The following is a 16,965-nucleotide window of genomic DNA, read 5'->3' as shown; positions in this document are numbered from 1 at the left end:
GACATTGAGAGCATAGGCCGTAATTTAGATATATTTTTGAGATGGAAAATATATCTCTCCTTTTACAAATGACCTGCTCTTATCATCTGATCGTGGTTGTATCTCTCTATTATTTCTATTGGATCTTAGTGCTGCATTTGACACTATTGACTACAATGGAAGTGCATTAGCATGGTTTAAATCGTACTTATATGACTGCCATCAATTCGTAGCAGTGAATGAAGAGGTATCATATCGATCACAAGTGCAGTATAGAGTACCTCAAGGCTCAGTACTAGGGCCGCTACTCTTCACGCTTTATATGTTACCCTTGGGAAATATCATCAGGGAACATGGTGTTAGCTTTCACTGTTATGCTGATGAGACTCATCTCTATATTTCCTAGCGGCCTGGTGAAACACACCAATTTGAAAAACGAATGGAATGCATAGTCGATATAAAAAAAACTGGATGAAGAGTAATTTCTTACTGCTAAATTCTGAAAAAACAGACATATTAATTATAGGACCTAGAAACTCTGCATGTATTAATATGGAACACTGTCTAAGACTTGATGGCTGCTCTGTCAATTCTTTGTCATCAGTTAGGAACCTAGGTGTGCTATTTGATAACAATCTTTCCTCAGAAAGCCGTGTTTCTAGCATTTGTAAAACTGCATTTTCCATCTCAAAAATATATCTAAATTACAGCCTATGCTCTCAATGTCAAATGCAGAAATGTTAATCCATGCATTTATGACCTCAAGGTTAGATTATTGTAATGCTTTACTGGGTGGTTGTTCTGCACGCTTAGTATACAAACTACAGCTAGTCCAAAATGCAGCAGCAAGAGTTCTTACTAGAACCAGGAAGTATGACCATATTAGCCCTGTCCTGTCAACACTGCACTGGCTCCCTATCAAACATCGTATAGATTTTAAAATATTGCTTATTACTTATAAAGCCCTGAATGGTTTAGCACCTCAGTATTTGAATGAGCTCCTGTTACATTATAATCCTCCATTTCTCAAAACTCAGGCAATCCTTTTCCTATTTGGTGCCTAAACTCTGGAATAACCTACCTAACATTGTTTGGGAGGCAGACACACTCTTGCAGTTTAAACCTAGATTAAAGACCCATCTCTTTAACCTGGCTTACACATAACATACTTAAATGCTTCTAATATCCAAATCCGTAAAAAAAAATTTTAGGCTGCATTAATTAGGTAAACCAGGAACCGGGAACACTTCCCATAACACCCGGTGTACTTGCTACATCATTAGAAGAATGGCATCTACGCTCATATTAGTCTGTTCATAATGTCATTTTTTTAAGGATTTAAAAAACTAATTTTTCCTCTTATAGTTATGTGAAGATTACAGAAAGCATTTAGTGGCCGTTCCATTTTATTATTCTACAAACATGATGGGAATGTTACTTTTGAATGTTCTCGGAGCGCTTCTGAAACAAAGAGTAGCCTAATGTTGAAGACATGTTGAACAAAATGTTGAACAAAAACAAACACTGAACAAACATCCGGCTGAAACATCATAAAAAATACTTAATAAACTATGCATAAATATCAATTTGATAATTTAAAAAAATAATAACTTTGAATGAACATTATATATTAAAATAACTTGGGCAGTAATTAAATAAATGAAGTAAATAAAAAATTATAATAAAAAAATTAATGGCAGCACAAACAGAAATTTTTTCGTTATTAGACTGAAGAAAACAAAAGCAAGGCTTCATTTATGAATATAGAATATGTTTAGAACAAAGCTACATTTGACAGATTTACTTTTGAAGGGCAGCCGCAAGACTCAAAATATCTAAGCATATTATACTAGACTTATATTAAATATTGTAATAAAGGACATAATAGGTATCCTTTAAATATCATGTATTTTCATTGCTGTGATTACTTGCATAAAAAGTATTCGGTATCTCGTTCCCGCTAGATGCCGCCAAAACGCTTCGGCGCGTGACGTCATCGGCGTGCGACGCGCTCGGTCTGCGACCATAACAACGTCGGATAACCCTGACTTTTATCGATATCATTGATAGTGGAATATTGTTCGAAATTTGTTCGCTCTGTCTTTAAGGTCCCGCACACATCGTCCCTGAGAGAGCGACACACGGTGAGGCTGTGAATCAATGATGCGCGCGACTGTTGGAAAGCCTGGTTTTTGTGTTGTGTTTGATTGCTAAATAAATTATCTATTCAGATCTGAATGATTAATTTTCACTGACTGTCTCACTATAGATAGTTTTCGCTTAGAATTTCCCGAGGGTGTTAGACTTGTATGCATTCATGTTTTCATTCAGTCTGGTTTTCGATCAGAATATTAGTCATATTTTTCTCTAATAAATAAGTAACGTTAAATCAGTCTGATTGCCGGATGATGTCTGCAATCCACTGATTTCACTGCCTAAAAAAAATCACACCAGTACCACGGTAACACTGTTATACACGTACATTGGGATTCACTGAAGTACCATATAAACACCGCACGATTATAATAATCATTCATAATATATATTATGGTGTATATCAAAGACGCAAAGTATTACTATATGATAGCATCACTAAACCATGTTTTATGGTTTACTGTGGTGATACTATATTGATAATGTTATATGAATATGGTTCAGACTTTTTAAAAGTAACGTGATTTCCATTAGTAGAGAGAAAACTAAGAATTGTTTTAAATTGCATATTCAGTGTTTAAAAGAGCTAGGCACATTTGTTTTGCAAAATTTACTTTCAAAGTACTTGTGAGCTTGAAATTGTTTGGAAACGATGGAGCATATGTGGGTCTATATATATAGCATACATTTCTGTGTACTATTTTTAACGAGACCTTGTTATCTACACAGTACTTTTAATGTTATTTCTGCAAAATACTTACTTTTCATTGTTTTATTCTTTGCTATTTTATCAGATTTTTATTTTATTTTTTTTCAGTGTGCAGATTAGAAAAGTACATCCACACTACCAAGAATTCAATTTCCAGGGTCCAGCGTCTGCGTGTGGATGGAGGAGTCCTGCTGAAAACACAAAACAGGTGGAGAGGATCCTGGGAGGGATGGGGTAGGGTTCTCGATGAGGGTCCCGGCAGCAAACTGCTCCGTTAGGGTAGAATCAGGCCCGGGTGAGATGCCTGAGAATGGACGTTCCCGGAGGAAACGGGTGCCGAAGACGTGCGACTGCTGCGGGCCCCACGGCAAGCCCCACGTGCCAGGACACCAGCAAGTGCTGAAGAAACGTGGACGCAAGAAGAAAGAGATGGTGAGCCAAGAGGAGGAAGTGGCGGCAGAGGAGGTGGTGAGCTCGTCGGCAGTGGACTCGATTGTCATTTGTGAAGCGGACACAGCTTCTGAGATGGAGGAGGAACGGTCTCCTAAAGGGAAGCCGGACCTTTCCCAGACTGAAGGTGGGAGTGAAAGCACCATCTTGGTAAACGGCTTGGAGAACAGTGCTCATGCCAACTGTGACACCAAAGAGCTGAGCTCCACCGAGCAGAGCCGTCCCGTTGAGAGCAGTTCTGCCACACTGAATGACTTAACTAAGAACCCCCCCGATTCTTCCTTGATCAGCGCAGAGCCGGACGTTTTCACTCACACTGATGCCATGGAAACTGAGCCGTCCAGCTTGAGCACTAATGTGGACAAGGCTTCCTGGGACCATCACTACTGCAAGCCCCTCGCTGGGCAGAACAAGAACCACTTCAGGGAGGAGACAGGGCAACCGTCTGCAAAGCCTCCGGTCGAATTTACAACGGAGGGCATCATCGAGTGTATTCATGGTAGTGTTCGGATGATTTCAACAGCTTCGGTTGATTTCTGGTGTCATGATCTAGTTACTGAACATGCTTTTTATCTCCCAGAATTCCTGGAGCAGTTCTATGGGAAATATGGAAGCTTCACCCCATTAAGGGATTCTGACGTCCTCTATCACCTAAACCAGACATTTCAGTCTGATCTAAATGACAGGCAAGTTTAATCCCTAATGAATCAGTTTTTTTTTACAGTAAGTACAGTACAAAATCAAGTCCAGTTGATGTTGTTTTTGTCAGTGAAAGGAGGAACACAACCTTCAGAGAGACATCAGGAGGTCAAACACATTTTAATTGTGTTTGGATTGAGGTTTGCAGGACTCACAAACAAACCTGTTACCAAAATTTGGTTACTTTTTGGTCAATAATACCTACTCTATTGCTCAAATGTTTGGGGTCAGTGAGACAAAAATCATTCTTTAATTAAGCAAGAACACATTCAATTGATCAAAAGTGACCGTAAAGACTTTTACACTGTATTTTAATCAAAGAACATGAAAAAACGTATCAAAAAAAGTTATAAAATATTCAGTTTTCAATATTGAAAAAAATTTCTCGAGCAGCAAATCATCATATTTTCATGATTTCTGAAGGATCATGTGACACTGGAGTAATGATGCTGAAAATACAGCTACACATCACAGAAATATATTACATTTTACAATATATTCACATAGAAAACATATATTTCAAATTGCAATAATATTTCTCAGTATTACCGTTTTTACTGTGCCTTTGAGCAAATAAATGCAGCCTTGGTGAGCGGAAACTTCTTTCAAAAGCATAAAATATCATACAGACCCCAACATTTTGATTGCTAGTGTACATTTCCAATTAATGTAAGGGTGATTTGATGTGTGTAAAACTGCTTGTCTCTCGAGTTAGCTTACAGTAGATATGTTAGATAAACCACAGTTTGCACATTTCAAAGAATGGAGTTTGTGGTTCTGTTGTTGTAGAAAAGTAATAGAACACCAGTTTGTGCCCAATTTGTGGAAATTAGCCCTAATAGTGCCCTATTTTTTTCTTCATATTTTTTATATCCTGCTACAGGATGAAGCTGATAACAAAAGAAGTGGCCAAGTACAGGGCTGGTCTGGCCTGTGCTCCTATGCGTTTCTTCCAAGTGACCTACAACAAGCACACTTTGACCTTAGATGACCTTTCAACACTTGATGACCAAAACTGGGTCAATGATCAGGTAAGCTTCTTTGAAATCCTTATTTATAAGCAATATTTACTGTAAATTGAAGTCATGCAGGATGTGTTTATTGGATGTTGCAGGTGATTAACATGTATGGAGAACTGATCATGGAAGCTACAAATCATAAGGTAAAAGCATTAATGGCATCCACTGGAGCTCTGTTCTGAATATCAGTACAGCCGAGATCCACTGCAGTGTGTGACCTGAGATTCAGGACAGCAGCAGTGTGTGATATGTCAAAAGGGTCAGTCGTAAGGTGTGTCTAGTCCAATTGTTGATATTGTGGGGGCTAAAATGCCTGTAGTGTAGCAGAAACATGAGCCCAGCTCACATGGCAGACACTCTCTGTTGGATATCGATGTGAATATCCGTGATCAACTTCAACCTCTTGAGAAATCTGTTTGGGGAAATCCTTCACCTTCAGGAGAAATTCCTGTTGGTGTGGAAACCTATTAAATAACTAGATTTCGCCCATGAAAATGTGGAAAACAGTGGTAAATGTGACCACTTATGAATAGTTATAGTTGTAGTTATTTAATACTGGTATGTTTTCTATAGGCTATGCATCACTGGCAAAAAGGTGAAATAAGAAATACTACAATAATAATAATGACGATAATGATATTTGCTTTCTGTATATACAGTATATATATATATATATATAATTTGGAAATCATAGTGTTGTGCCTCTTATTTTTCAAATAAATTCTGATGGTTAAGGTTCATACTGAAAATTAATAGACATTGTTTTCTTTGTCTTTTTCTAGGTTCATTTCTTCAACAGTTTTTTTTACAGACAGTTTGTAGCAAAAGGTTATGAAGGAGTGAAACGATGGACCAAAAAGGTGAATGTCACGACATGCAAAACATAGGGCCCTATGAAATCTGTTTTATTTTTGTGCAAATTCTGTTTTCTCCAAATTTCTCATGGTTAAATAAGATTTTATTAATCAAAAAACATGTATAATTAATTGAAATCATGAAATTTACACAATTTAACAGCAATTTAGCAAAAGTTTTAATAAAAATTACATTTATTATTAATATTTTTTTAATTCAGTTTTATTTTTTTTTACCAGATTCTGTTTTCCATTAATCTTCTAGATTCTGGTTTCATTAAATTTTAATAATCAAAGGCTTCTCAAATTAATTGATTTAAATAAATATTTTGTCTGGTAAATATTCCTTGATGTTTTAATAATCATTTTATTAAAAGTAGCAGCATTATAATTACATTAACAAATACATTTGACAGTTTCTTCAAGTTAAACAGAACTTTTATTTTGACGGTTCCTGTAAAGACCTTTGGGTTTCTTTGTGTTTATATGATGATAGTTTTTCTCACAGGATATAGTAAAATGCTCATGAAGCGACTCAGTTCTAGAGATTATGTCTTCATTCACTCATATATTGAGGCTGCAGAGGCTGAAAATGTCTCGATTCATTCACACACTGCATTCCATGCAGGAATCATTTATAAATAGTATTTTTGCGGCTTAATATTCAGGGACACTAGTCCATATCAGTTTTTGATTTAGTTGTACTAACCTACAACTTTAGCAAACTCTGTGACGTTTGATGTTAGACAGTAAATTCATTTTCTGCATCCCGGAAATCACAGTGCACTAAAAACATCACATACAGATGCAAACATCTCACATCTCATGCATGATAATGAGTCTCCTGTAAGTCTTTCCTAAGTCAACTATTTGTTCTTTTAAACAAATGCCCACCCAAAAATGTAACTTCTGTCATCATTCACTCACCCTCATGTTACTCCAAACCTATGTGACTTTTTTGTGTGCTGTGGAAGAATACTTCCCATTGACGTTTCTCAAAATTCTTCAATTTTGTCTAATTTTTTTTTATTTATTTGATTTTGTGTCCCATTGCTGTTATTTTAAGTAATTGAGGCTTTACAAATGATGAATTATGTCAATTCTAAATAATGCAAAGTGCCTAATGTCTTCTGTCTTGATTTGCCCAGGTTGATCTGTTTTCTAAGACACTGATCCTGATTCCTCTGCACCTGGAGATCCACTGGTCGCTCATATCCCTGGACGTCTCCAAGCAAAGCATCAACATCTTCGACTCCCAGGGCATCCTGTTCAAGTTCGCTGTGGATGTGAGTGCTTCTGAAGGGTGATTCAGACTCAAATCTTCTCAGAGACCTGACATGTGTAACTCTAATCCACAGAACATCCTGAAATACATCCTGGCAGAAGCCAAGGAGAAGAAACAAGACGTCTTTCAGAAGGGCTGGAAGATGGTCATCAACAGGGCCATTCCACAGCAGAAGAACGACAATGACTGTGGGGTTTTTGTCTTGGAGGTAAAAAAAAAATAAAAATGAAAAAAAAAAATGTTTCTGTACAGTAGAACTGGGTGGTTTTATCAAACAAACAGTTCTGTAAACTGCTTTTGGTGTTGAAACTTGAAGAATTTTGTGCTCATTTTTAATATCATGAAATGAAAAAGTACCGTACATATTTTCGAAATACACTATAGATTCTAAGAAAATTTAATCTTTGCACAATATTTTTTTTTTTTTTTAAATGTATGGACTTGGAGCAAATGATTGCGAAAATGTTGATGTTCAGGATTAATAAGATCCTAATGTTACTCTTAAGTTATATAGCTATAATAAAATGACTTCTAATACAAACCCAATTCCAAAAAAGTTGGGAAACTGTACAAATTTTGAGTAAAAAAGCAATGGAATAATTTACAAATCTCATAAACTTATATTTTATTCACAATAGAATATAGATAACATATCAAATGTTGACGAAAAATAGTGGAGCAATATCAGAAAGGAGTTTCTCAGAGAAAAAATGCAAAGAGTTTGAAGTTATCATCATCTACCGTGCATATCATCCAAAGATTCAGAGAATCTGGAACAATCTCTGTGTAAGGGTCAAGGCCTGAAAACCAGACTGGATGCCCGTGATCTTCGGCTCTTAGACGGCACTGCATCACATACAGGAATGAAACTGTAATGGAAATCACAACATGGGATCAGGAATACTTCCAGAAAACATTGTCAGTGAACACAATCCACCGTGCCATTCACCGTTGCCAGCTAAAACTCCATAGGTCAAAAAGAAGCCATATCTTAACATGATCCAGAAGCACAGGTGTTTTCTCTGGGCCCAGGCTCATTTGAAATGGACTGTGACAAAGTTGAAAACTGTTCTGTGTTCAGATGAATCAGAATTTGAAGCTCTTTTTGGAAAACTGGGATGCCATGTCATCCGGACTGAAGAGGAACAGGACAACCCAAGTTGTTATCAGCGCTCAGTTCAGAAGGCTGCATCTCTGATGGTATGGGGTTGCATGAGTGTGTGTGGCATGGGCAGCTTACACATCTGGAAAGGCAACATCAATGCTGAAAGGTATATCCAAGTTCTAGAACAACATATGCTCCCATCCAGACCTCGTCTCTTTCAGGGAACACCTTGCATTTTCCAACATGACAATGCCAGACCACATACTGCATCAATTACAACATCATGGCTGTGTAGAAGAAGGATCCGGGTACTGAAATGGCCAGCCTGCAGTCCAGATCTTTCTCCCATAGAAAACATTTGGTGCATCATAAAGAGGAAGATGCGACAAAGAAGACCTAAGACAGTTGAGCAACTATAAGCCTGTATTACACAAGAATGGGACAACATTCCTGTTCCTAAACTTGGGCAACCTTTCTCCTCAGTCCCCAGATGTTTGCAGACTGTTAAAAGAAGAAGAGGGGATGCCACACAGTGGTAAACATGGCCTTGTGGCCAATCTTTTTTGAGAGGTGTTGATGACACGAAATTTAAAATCAATTTATTTTTCCCTTAAAACGATAAATTTTCTGTTTAAACATTTGATATGTCATCTATGTTGTATTCTGAATAAAATATTGAAATTTGAAACTTCCACATCACTGCATTCTGTTTTTATTCACAATCTGTACAGTGTCCCAACTTTTTTGGAATCGGGTTTGTATATAATAATGTGGTTCTGTTGCCCATCCATTTTCATAACTATTACCTTAAATACATCTTTCATTTGGCAGTACTGCAAGTGCCTGGCGTTCATGAAGCCCCTGCTCTTCACTCAAGAGGACATGCCACGCGTCCGCAAGAGGATCTACAGAGAGCTGTGTGAGCGCAGACTGTCCGACTGTCTAAACCAAGACAAAGCCTCATAGACTCCAGTCTGGATGATGAACGCAACAGGAGGGAAAGGACAAAGAAACCCAAAGTTCTGGACAGGCAAAGCTGGAAGCTCCCGTTATAAGAGCCTGTCCAATCATTCCTGTCAGTTCAGCCACTGAAAAGGCCTGCTGGAGTTTTTCAGGTTGTGTTTACCTCTTCGCATTACATCAGTGGCTCAGAATTGCCTTTCTCCAGTATCCTCAACCTTGAATTTAAGGAAACCTGTGACGACCTCTCAGAGAACCAGGTGGCTGTTCAGAGACGAACGAGAAAATCCTTTTCCATTTTCTGGAATCCACAGATTCAAAACCTCATGCAAGTGTGTGTATGTATATATATATATATATTATTTTTTTTTAAACTAATTTTATTTTACATTTCTTTTGTTCATCTTTGCATTTTATAACACAGCCATAACACAGATTATGTATCAGGTTTCTTTTTGTAAGGAACATAGTTTTTGCTTTGCAGCATGAAACTTGAAGGACTTCTTATAAATGTCACGCCATGTTGAGGAACAAGAAGCATTTATAAAGGCTTTTAATGAATGTACTGTCAAAGACCAGAATTCTACTTGTACAGTCAAGCTTGTAATTTGAAAGCAAATTTTGTGGTGATACCCTTAAAGTCCTGGACCAGATTGCTTTGTTAACATTTCTATGTTCCCAGATGTTCTGTGGTTTAATGAAAAAGCTGCAGGGTTGATGCTTAACATCAGGCTGCTTGCTGTAAGTCGCCAGCATTATTTGGCAAACTGCCGTTCTCACTCCTGAGCACTTTCCCTTGTTTCTCCTCAAATGCGTCAGCGGTTAAAACAGATTTTGTAGCATGTAGATTTGTCATTAATGGAAGTCAGTTAAAGGTCATTTTTAAAATGAGCACAGTGCTGTTGTTGCGTTGGAAGCTGCAGGTTTTTGCCTTTTATTTATACTATTTTTATTTTTTATGAAGACTGATCTGAAAAATATCTAAATCTGCCGTTCTGTCATTGGTTAATACAAAAGCTGAAGACTAAGCTAAGTTTGATTCTTGTGGTTGTGATGCGCTTGAGTCGTTTTCATCTTTTCTGTTTTCTGTGGCGAGTGTTTTTCTACCTTGTGATGCAGTTTGGCACAAAAATGTCAGGATAGTAAATTTATACTGTTGTCAGCTGACCCACCCTTCAAGAGTGATACTGTCATTTAGTTACTTGAACCAACGGATCTTAACCTCAGACTGAGTTTCTGACTACTAGTTCATCATTATTTAAAAATACATAGAACCATGTTGAATAAGCCGCGCTGTGTCTGTCGTTGTGTTTGCAAACGCTTATGAAAGGAGGTGCTTAACCCTCACGAAATGATGATTTCCACCTTAGAAGGTCAGTTTAAATTAGCACATTTTTGCAACCGTTATCAAAATTTGAGACATGTCTAAATAGTTTAGAATCCTTTTTTTTTATAAAAAAAAAAAGTTTTAGAAACACTAGAATGGGTTGTTTAATTGTGCAATGACAAACTGATCCAAGTATTGTAATTACACAATGTTTTTTTGTTTAGTTTTTTTTAAACATCAGTGCTGATTATTTTCCAGTTCACTCTTCTGAGTTGCAGTTAATGTCACCAAACCAGACTAAATTGTACATTTAAGATTGTGGATGCAGTAGATGAATCTAAAGACAAACAGTGGAGCTTTTACAAGGCAGTTTATAAAAACAGTTTATTTAAAGAAAGAAAGCCTATACATTGCAGACTAGACGAATTTGAGGCATGAATATTCCTAAAGCACTAAACTCTAATGTGAACATCACACACACACACACACACCTGGATCTGTTACTGCGCAGTCCTGTCATAATCCTGTCCATATTCATTTTTAACCTGGAAAAAGCAAACGTTTAAAAAAAATCTGGCAAAAGCCATGTTTAAGACTTCTGCACCAGCTTCCCATAGCCTCCTCTGGCGGGGTCATAGTCCTGCCTGTACTCATCTCTGACCTGGAAACACAAAGAACAGGCTCTGGCTGATAACAGCTGCACACCATCACAATGCACTGAAACACAACACAATGCTAACACTGAGATCGAAAGGCTGAAAATAACATCATAACATCAAGACTGGAAGCATGAAAATACTCTTGGCTTCTGGATGTTTTTTCTTTTTGTGTTTTATCACTTACCTGACCGCCTGACTTGCCCCGGCCGAACTGTCTGCCCTCTTTAAAGCCTGCGTCCCAGTCCGTTCGGATGATCCGGTCATCCAGCCGCGTGCCGTTAATAAACCTCATGGCATTCTCAGCATCAGCACGAGTGTAATATCTTCACATCAGCTGTTAAAGAACTGACTTTCTGTCTTTGAAAACAAGTCTTGGCCGAATGGGATTGTGATCAAATAGTAATTTTAAAGAACTAATATCATAAGAAATTAAATGACTTTATACTAATCTCAAACCACTGATGAGGAATTACAAGCAAAAGTTGTATTTCTTAAAGGTATGGTTCACAAAAAAATAGGGATGCACGATCATGAATTTTCATGGCCGATTCCGATTTCCGATTTTTTTTTAATCTTTAAGCAACAAACAAGAAAAAAGGAGTGTGCATAAACCAGATGTTTATTTGGTATTTAATAGGCTAAACTGGCTTTTGGCTATTGAAAACCATAACCGTAACCATCTGAAATTAACGGCAGTATCTGCACAGTAAGTAGACTACATTCAATGCAAACATAGATGTTACAGACATCAGCATTTAGCTTTTGTTTCTGAATTGGGTTGAAACTACATAGAACTGGCCTTAAATTAAAAGATTAACTGTAGCCATGTGAAATTAAAGGCAACAACTGCATAGTTCTACAATCCAAACAACACAACACACATTCAATAAGAGGTTTCTTAATCAGATTTCAGTATTTTAGTTCGTTTTAAATAAAAAATTTAAAACAAGGTCTTTACCAGTGAAACTAGATAAAAGTATGCTATATAAATATTATTCCAAAAAGTTAAAATCTAATAATGTTGGTGCGAATAAAACAAAGATGCAAAGTGTTTCATCCATCCAATTAAAAAAAAAAATTAAGGTAATGATTTACATCCATTTTTTTACTTGAGCCAATGAAAAATAAATAACTATTGTCTCAAGTTAAAAAAAATATAGATGGAAATCATTACCTTAAACATTTTTAATTCGATGAATGAAACTCAGTGTGCTACAGGAGGTGATTTTAAAATCAAATTCAGTCGATATAATTTTAAGGTAAAATAAATATAATCATCCTATACAGAACTGACCTTTACTTATGGCTTTTTAAACATGTATGCAAGTTCTACTTTACAAATAGAAAAAAAATCAGTTTTGCCACAGTTTAGTCCGTTTTGTTTCTCATCCAACACGTGAGAAGTTGAGCTGAACATCTCTTCATGGTCTACTCGTGTTTAGGGCGTGGACAGGTACAGATATACGCTCGCGCAGCTTCAGTGAGCGCTGGAAAGGGACTCTCAGTCAGCTGTTCACTTCCTGCTATCTGTGCCTCAGACTAGTGGTGGGCGGTACTGCACAATTTGGTATCGATCTGATACCAAATACATATAGGGTCAGTATTGCCGATACTGATACCAATACGATACTTATTACTTAAAAAAAAAAAAAAACCTTTTGTGTAGGGGAGTGCAGTAGGTCTATGTCATTATTTCTGAGGTGAATGAATGATCAATTATTTAGGCAATGTTTTTTATTAATGTATAGAAGTCCACAAAATTATTAGTTATTAGGCACTGTAGAATGAATTCTTTACATCCTTTAAATAAAAAATAAAAAATAAATAAAATTAAAAAAATAAAGAATAAAAAAGTCTCTCTCTTTTTTCTGGTTTGAAAAGCAAATGAAACAAAGTGCACACAATTATTACTGAAGAACAAAAAGAACAAATATACCTGTGCAATTTCATTCCCTGAGCCCCCCTTCTGAATGTGCTATCAGCTTCGCTCACTCTGTTCGCTGCTCCTCGGCGCGTTGTGTCCGTGAGTCACGTGACGACACAACAACGAATCACAGCAGAGCAGCAGGAGGGGGAGGAGTAGCAAAGTGGGCCAGGATGTGAAAGCAGCGTTTGTTCAGGATTGTAGAGGTAGAAGACACGAGCAAAGTATAATGAACGTAGATGAGAGATATTTAAATTAAAATATCGATTCAATTACAATTGTATCGATCCGATACCAATACCGTTGTTGGCATCGATACTATCGATATTTAGATCGATCCGCCCACCCCTACCTCAGACGTGTAGCTCTGCACTTCCAGTGCTGAACGACTGCCCATGTCCTGCGCACAGATTTAGAAATACTTCCACACAAATGGCATAGCGAATGATTACAATGTAGTCTGAGCACGCGGGCGCACTTCCAGAAAAATCGGCCGAAAAGAGACCAAAAACCGTCCGATTGCCGATCGCGGATTTTAAGCAAAAACCGTCCGGTTCCGATTTAAGGCCGGTCAATGTGCATCCCTATAAAATTAACATTTAGTCACTTACCCATAAGCACATTAAATATGATAAACAGCTGCTCAAATATGCAGTTTTTGTGGAAATAAATTCCAATGCAAGGACAGAAATTCATTAAAAGTATCTTAATTTGTCTTTCTGATGGGTTTGATGGCTTTTCCTTTAAAAGTTGCAGCAGCAGCAAAAAAAAAAGAAAAGAAAAAAAGGCAAGTTTGATTTGAATGGCCAGAGAAAGCGTAAAGTAAGTAAAATTATGTGTAAATTATGAAGTTTTTTAAGAGAAAAAGTGAGCCTAACCTTTCTTTAAGACTTGAGAGAGCTGTCAGAGGGAAGATTGAGGGTTGACATGTTCACACAACACAATATAACAGCATTTGACATCCTCTGTTGCTGAAACTGAAGGATACTCGACGAAACAGAAGCCGCAGGCGGTCTTCTTGACCTTGTCGAGGCCGATGATGATCCTCTTGACGTCTCCGCTCTTGGAGAAGAGCTCGTGCACCTGCTCCTCGGTGGTGTAGAAGGACAGGTTCCCCACATACAGCGTGCAGCTCTGCTTCAGCAGCTTCTCCTGCTCGTAACGGTTGCCCTGCGGAGAACACAACTCCAGATCTCCTGTGTGCTCGACTCAATCCCAGCGCTGGGAGCCAGGGACTCCAGCTAACTCTCCGTCTTATACAGTAATCTTTGGGATCACTTTGTTTTTGTTTCGTTTGGTTTTTTTAAATGAAACCTACTTTTATTCAGAAAGGACACAGTAAATTGATAATGTTATAGAATATATCCATTTCAAAACATCAAAGTATACTAAAAAAAATACATCTTTTTAAGTATCAAATCATCAAATTACAATGATTTCTGAAGGACCGTATCAAGTAATGGATGCTGAAAATAGAGCGGTCTTTAAATCAAGTATAAAAGTTATTAAAATAGAAAACAGTACAGTAGTTCACAGTATTGTTTTGATTTGTTTTTTTTCTTTTTTTTTTTTACTATTTTTAATAAATGAATGCAGCCTTTGTGAACATGAGAATCTTCTTTTTAAAAACAAAAACCCTGAATCTAACATACTTTTTTTTTTTTTTAAAGGAACTGTATGCATTAAAACTACTCTATTTGCATAATAGATACACTAATACTTTATATTTATTATCCAAGGGCTGCCTCACAAAAGGTAAACTGTAATGTAGAAGTTTCTTTTAATGCATATGTTATTCATAAACATTTGTTCAATAGCAAAAATGTAATTATACCTGTAATTTTGTATAATAAATAAATAAAAGATACAGAAAAAGAGAAACATAACTATTATATAATGGGGGGAAATAAAAGGTGTCCGAATGTTTGATGCATCCTTATCAAAAGGAAAAATAATGCTCACCTTAAAATGTTGGTCTCTATACTGGCTTATATCCACATATGAGTCGCTGAAAAGAGCATTTAATTTAATAGACATGGTGAAATTAATAAAATAAATTCAGATTCGCAGAAACAGAATCAAATCAGCATGAACCATGAACGCACTGAGAGCGGAAACGCGTCCTTCTTCTTCCTTCAGCTAACCATGATTGAAAAGTGCGTTACCGCCACCTACTGATACTGATACACACACACACACACACACACACAGTTACTATTACATATTAATAATTTTATTTGCTTTTGCCTACTTTAGAACTACTTAAGCTAAGAGCCACCCGACTAAACCATCTTGCATGGCATGGCACAGAAGAAAAAATAAATCTTCCGCATAGAGCTGCACGATTTTGGATAAATTGAGAATTGCAATTGTTTTGATCAAATAGAGATCATGATTCTCTCACGATTCTGAACTAAACAAAATAATGTGTGACAAAATATTATTGCTGCAGTCTATTTAAGAGTTCAATTAATTTGAATGACTTTTTAAACATTTTAATATACACTAGTCCAAACGTTTTTGAACAGTAAGATGTTTTTATGTTTTTTTTAGTAATATTGTGAAATGTTTTTATAATTTAAAATAACTGCTTTCGATGTGAATGTATTTCTATAATATTATTTATTCCTGTGATTTCAAAGCTGTATTTTCAGCATCATTTCTCCAGTCTTCAGTGTCACGTGATCTTCAGAAATCATTTTAATATGCTGATTTGCTGCTCAGAATTATTATTATTGTTATTATCAATTGAAACACTTTACTAGATTTTTTCAGGATTCTTTGATGAATAGAAAGCTCAGCATTTATCTTTCGAGACATTATACACAACAGCATTTAAAAGCTTGAAGTCAGTTTTTTTTTGGTGGGGTGGGGTATAAATTAATATTTTTATTTAGCAAGGATACTTTAAATGTATCAAAAGTCACGATAAAGAAATGTATTACAAAATATTTATATTTCACATAAATGCTGTTCTTCTGAACTTTCTATCAAAGATAGAAACTTTTCTCTTGAATGAATAATGAATATGAATGAATAATAATAAAGTTTTGAGTTGGCATGTCACCATATTCTTATTTGTTAAGATGAATTGGTGAGTTTTTGTTAAATGTGAGCCAACATCATCACAACCAAAACCAAAGACTTAAACTACTTCAGTCTGTGTGCACTGAATATATTTAATACACAAGTTTCACAATTTGAGTTGAATTACTGAAATAAATGAACTTCTCCACAACATTGTAATTTATTGAGAAGCACCTGTATAATCTAATGGTTGGAAGCAGGTTTTTATTTACCACCCATACACAACTCAATATGTTTATATTTAGATAAATATTCTCTTCAATTTATTTCCTTAGACCTTCGTAAACCCTGCAGAAACCCTGATACAATTACTGAACATGCAATGAAGAACTTCTGTCTGTTTATAAAGCTGTTCTCGCTTCAGGTGTCGTATGAATGCATTCCCAGACACATTCATCCAGCATGTTGGCTTTCTCCTTTAATACAACAATTAATCTGACAATTTATTGACTAATTATTTTAGCAATTAGCGATTTAATTACGATTGAATTCTCAGATCCTGTGGCTTCATGTAATAGCAAAGTGGCCACCAGACCAGATAGGGCTGCACAATTAATCGAATTTCTACATTACAGTTACAATTATTGATGCCACAGTTACGTAATCATTCAAAGCGTCAAGTAATCGTTCAAAGTCCACTTATTCTGCATGATAAGATTCCTTATTTTTTCTTTCTACATGTTATCTTAAGGGTTTTTCTATTGTTTTAATTTTAGTTTTAGTATAACACTATAATACCATACATATTTGTATT

General features: G+C 36.3%; 2 protein-coding genes across 3 annotated transcripts; one reads left to right on the top strand and one right to left on the bottom strand.

The window, feature by feature from the left end:
• The first annotated feature begins 1,934 nt into the window (after positions 1-1,934).
• On the top strand, positions 1,935-9,302 carry LOC132131134 (sentrin-specific protease 5-like). Its single transcript, XM_059543095.1, has 9 exons — positions 1,935-2,123; positions 2,951-3,791; positions 3,873-3,978; positions 4,875-5,022; positions 5,106-5,153; positions 5,793-5,870; positions 7,013-7,150; positions 7,223-7,357; positions 9,086-9,302. Exons 2-9 carry the CDS (start codon positions 3,089-3,091, stop codon positions 9,218-9,220), a joined length of 1,491 nt encoding a protein of 496 aa, XP_059399078.1. The 5' UTR covers positions 1,935-2,123; positions 2,951-3,088; the 3' UTR covers positions 9,221-9,302.
• A 1,607-nt stretch (positions 9,303-10,909) lies between these two features.
• Positions 10,910-15,275, bottom strand: LOC132131245 (nuclear cap-binding protein subunit 2). 2 transcript variants are annotated; one of them, XR_009428859.1, is made up of 5 exons: positions 15,087-15,275; positions 14,113-14,294; positions 11,385-11,523; positions 11,031-11,202; positions 10,910-10,985 (listed from the first exon to the last, which is right to left on the bottom strand). XR_009428859.1 is itself a non-coding variant. In XM_059543267.1 (4 exons), exons 1-4 carry the CDS (start codon positions 15,159-15,161, stop codon positions 11,131-11,133), a joined length of 468 nt encoding a protein of 155 aa, XP_059399250.1. In that variant the 5' UTR covers positions 15,162-15,274; the 3' UTR covers positions 10,910-11,130. The 2 variants fall into 2 exon arrangements, 1 of the variants encoding a protein (XP_059399250.1); XM_059543267.1 differs by having other exon boundaries at positions 10,910-11,202; positions 15,087-15,274.
• Between the last annotated feature and the right edge of the window lie 1,690 nt (positions 15,276-16,965).

This window comes from Carassius carassius, chromosome 48 (assembly GCF_963082965.1).
Source record: "Carassius carassius chromosome 48, fCarCar2.1, whole genome shotgun sequence".
Lineage (NCBI taxonomy): Eukaryota > Metazoa > Chordata > Actinopteri > Cypriniformes > Cyprinidae > Carassius > Carassius carassius.
This window is presented reverse-complemented; position numbering and strand designations above follow the sequence as displayed.

Coding starts and splice junctions, on each gene's coding strand:
- LOC132131134 (XM_059543095.1), top strand. CDS start 3,089: ATGAGGGTCCCGGCAGCAAACTGCTCCGTTAGGGTAGAATCAGGCCCG. Junction 3,979..4,874: donor CAGTCTGATCTAAATGACAG/GCAAGTTTAATC, acceptor ATCCTGCTACAG/GATGAAGCTGATAACAAAAG. Junction 5,871..7,012: donor TGAAACGATGGACCAAAAAG/GTGAATGTCACG, acceptor TGATTTGCCCAG/GTTGATCTGTTTTCTAAGAC.
- LOC132131245 (XM_059543267.1), bottom strand. CDS start 15,161: ATGTCTATTAAATTAAATGCTCTTTTCAGCGACTCATATGTGGATATA. Junction 14,295..15,086: donor ATAGAGACCAACATTTTAAG/GTGAGCATTATT, acceptor TGTTCTCCGCAG/GGCAACCGTTACGAGCAGGA. Junction 11,203..11,384: donor GGGGCAAGTCAGGCGGTCAG/GTAAGTGATAAA, acceptor TTGTGTTTCCAG/GTCAGAGATGAGTACAGGCA.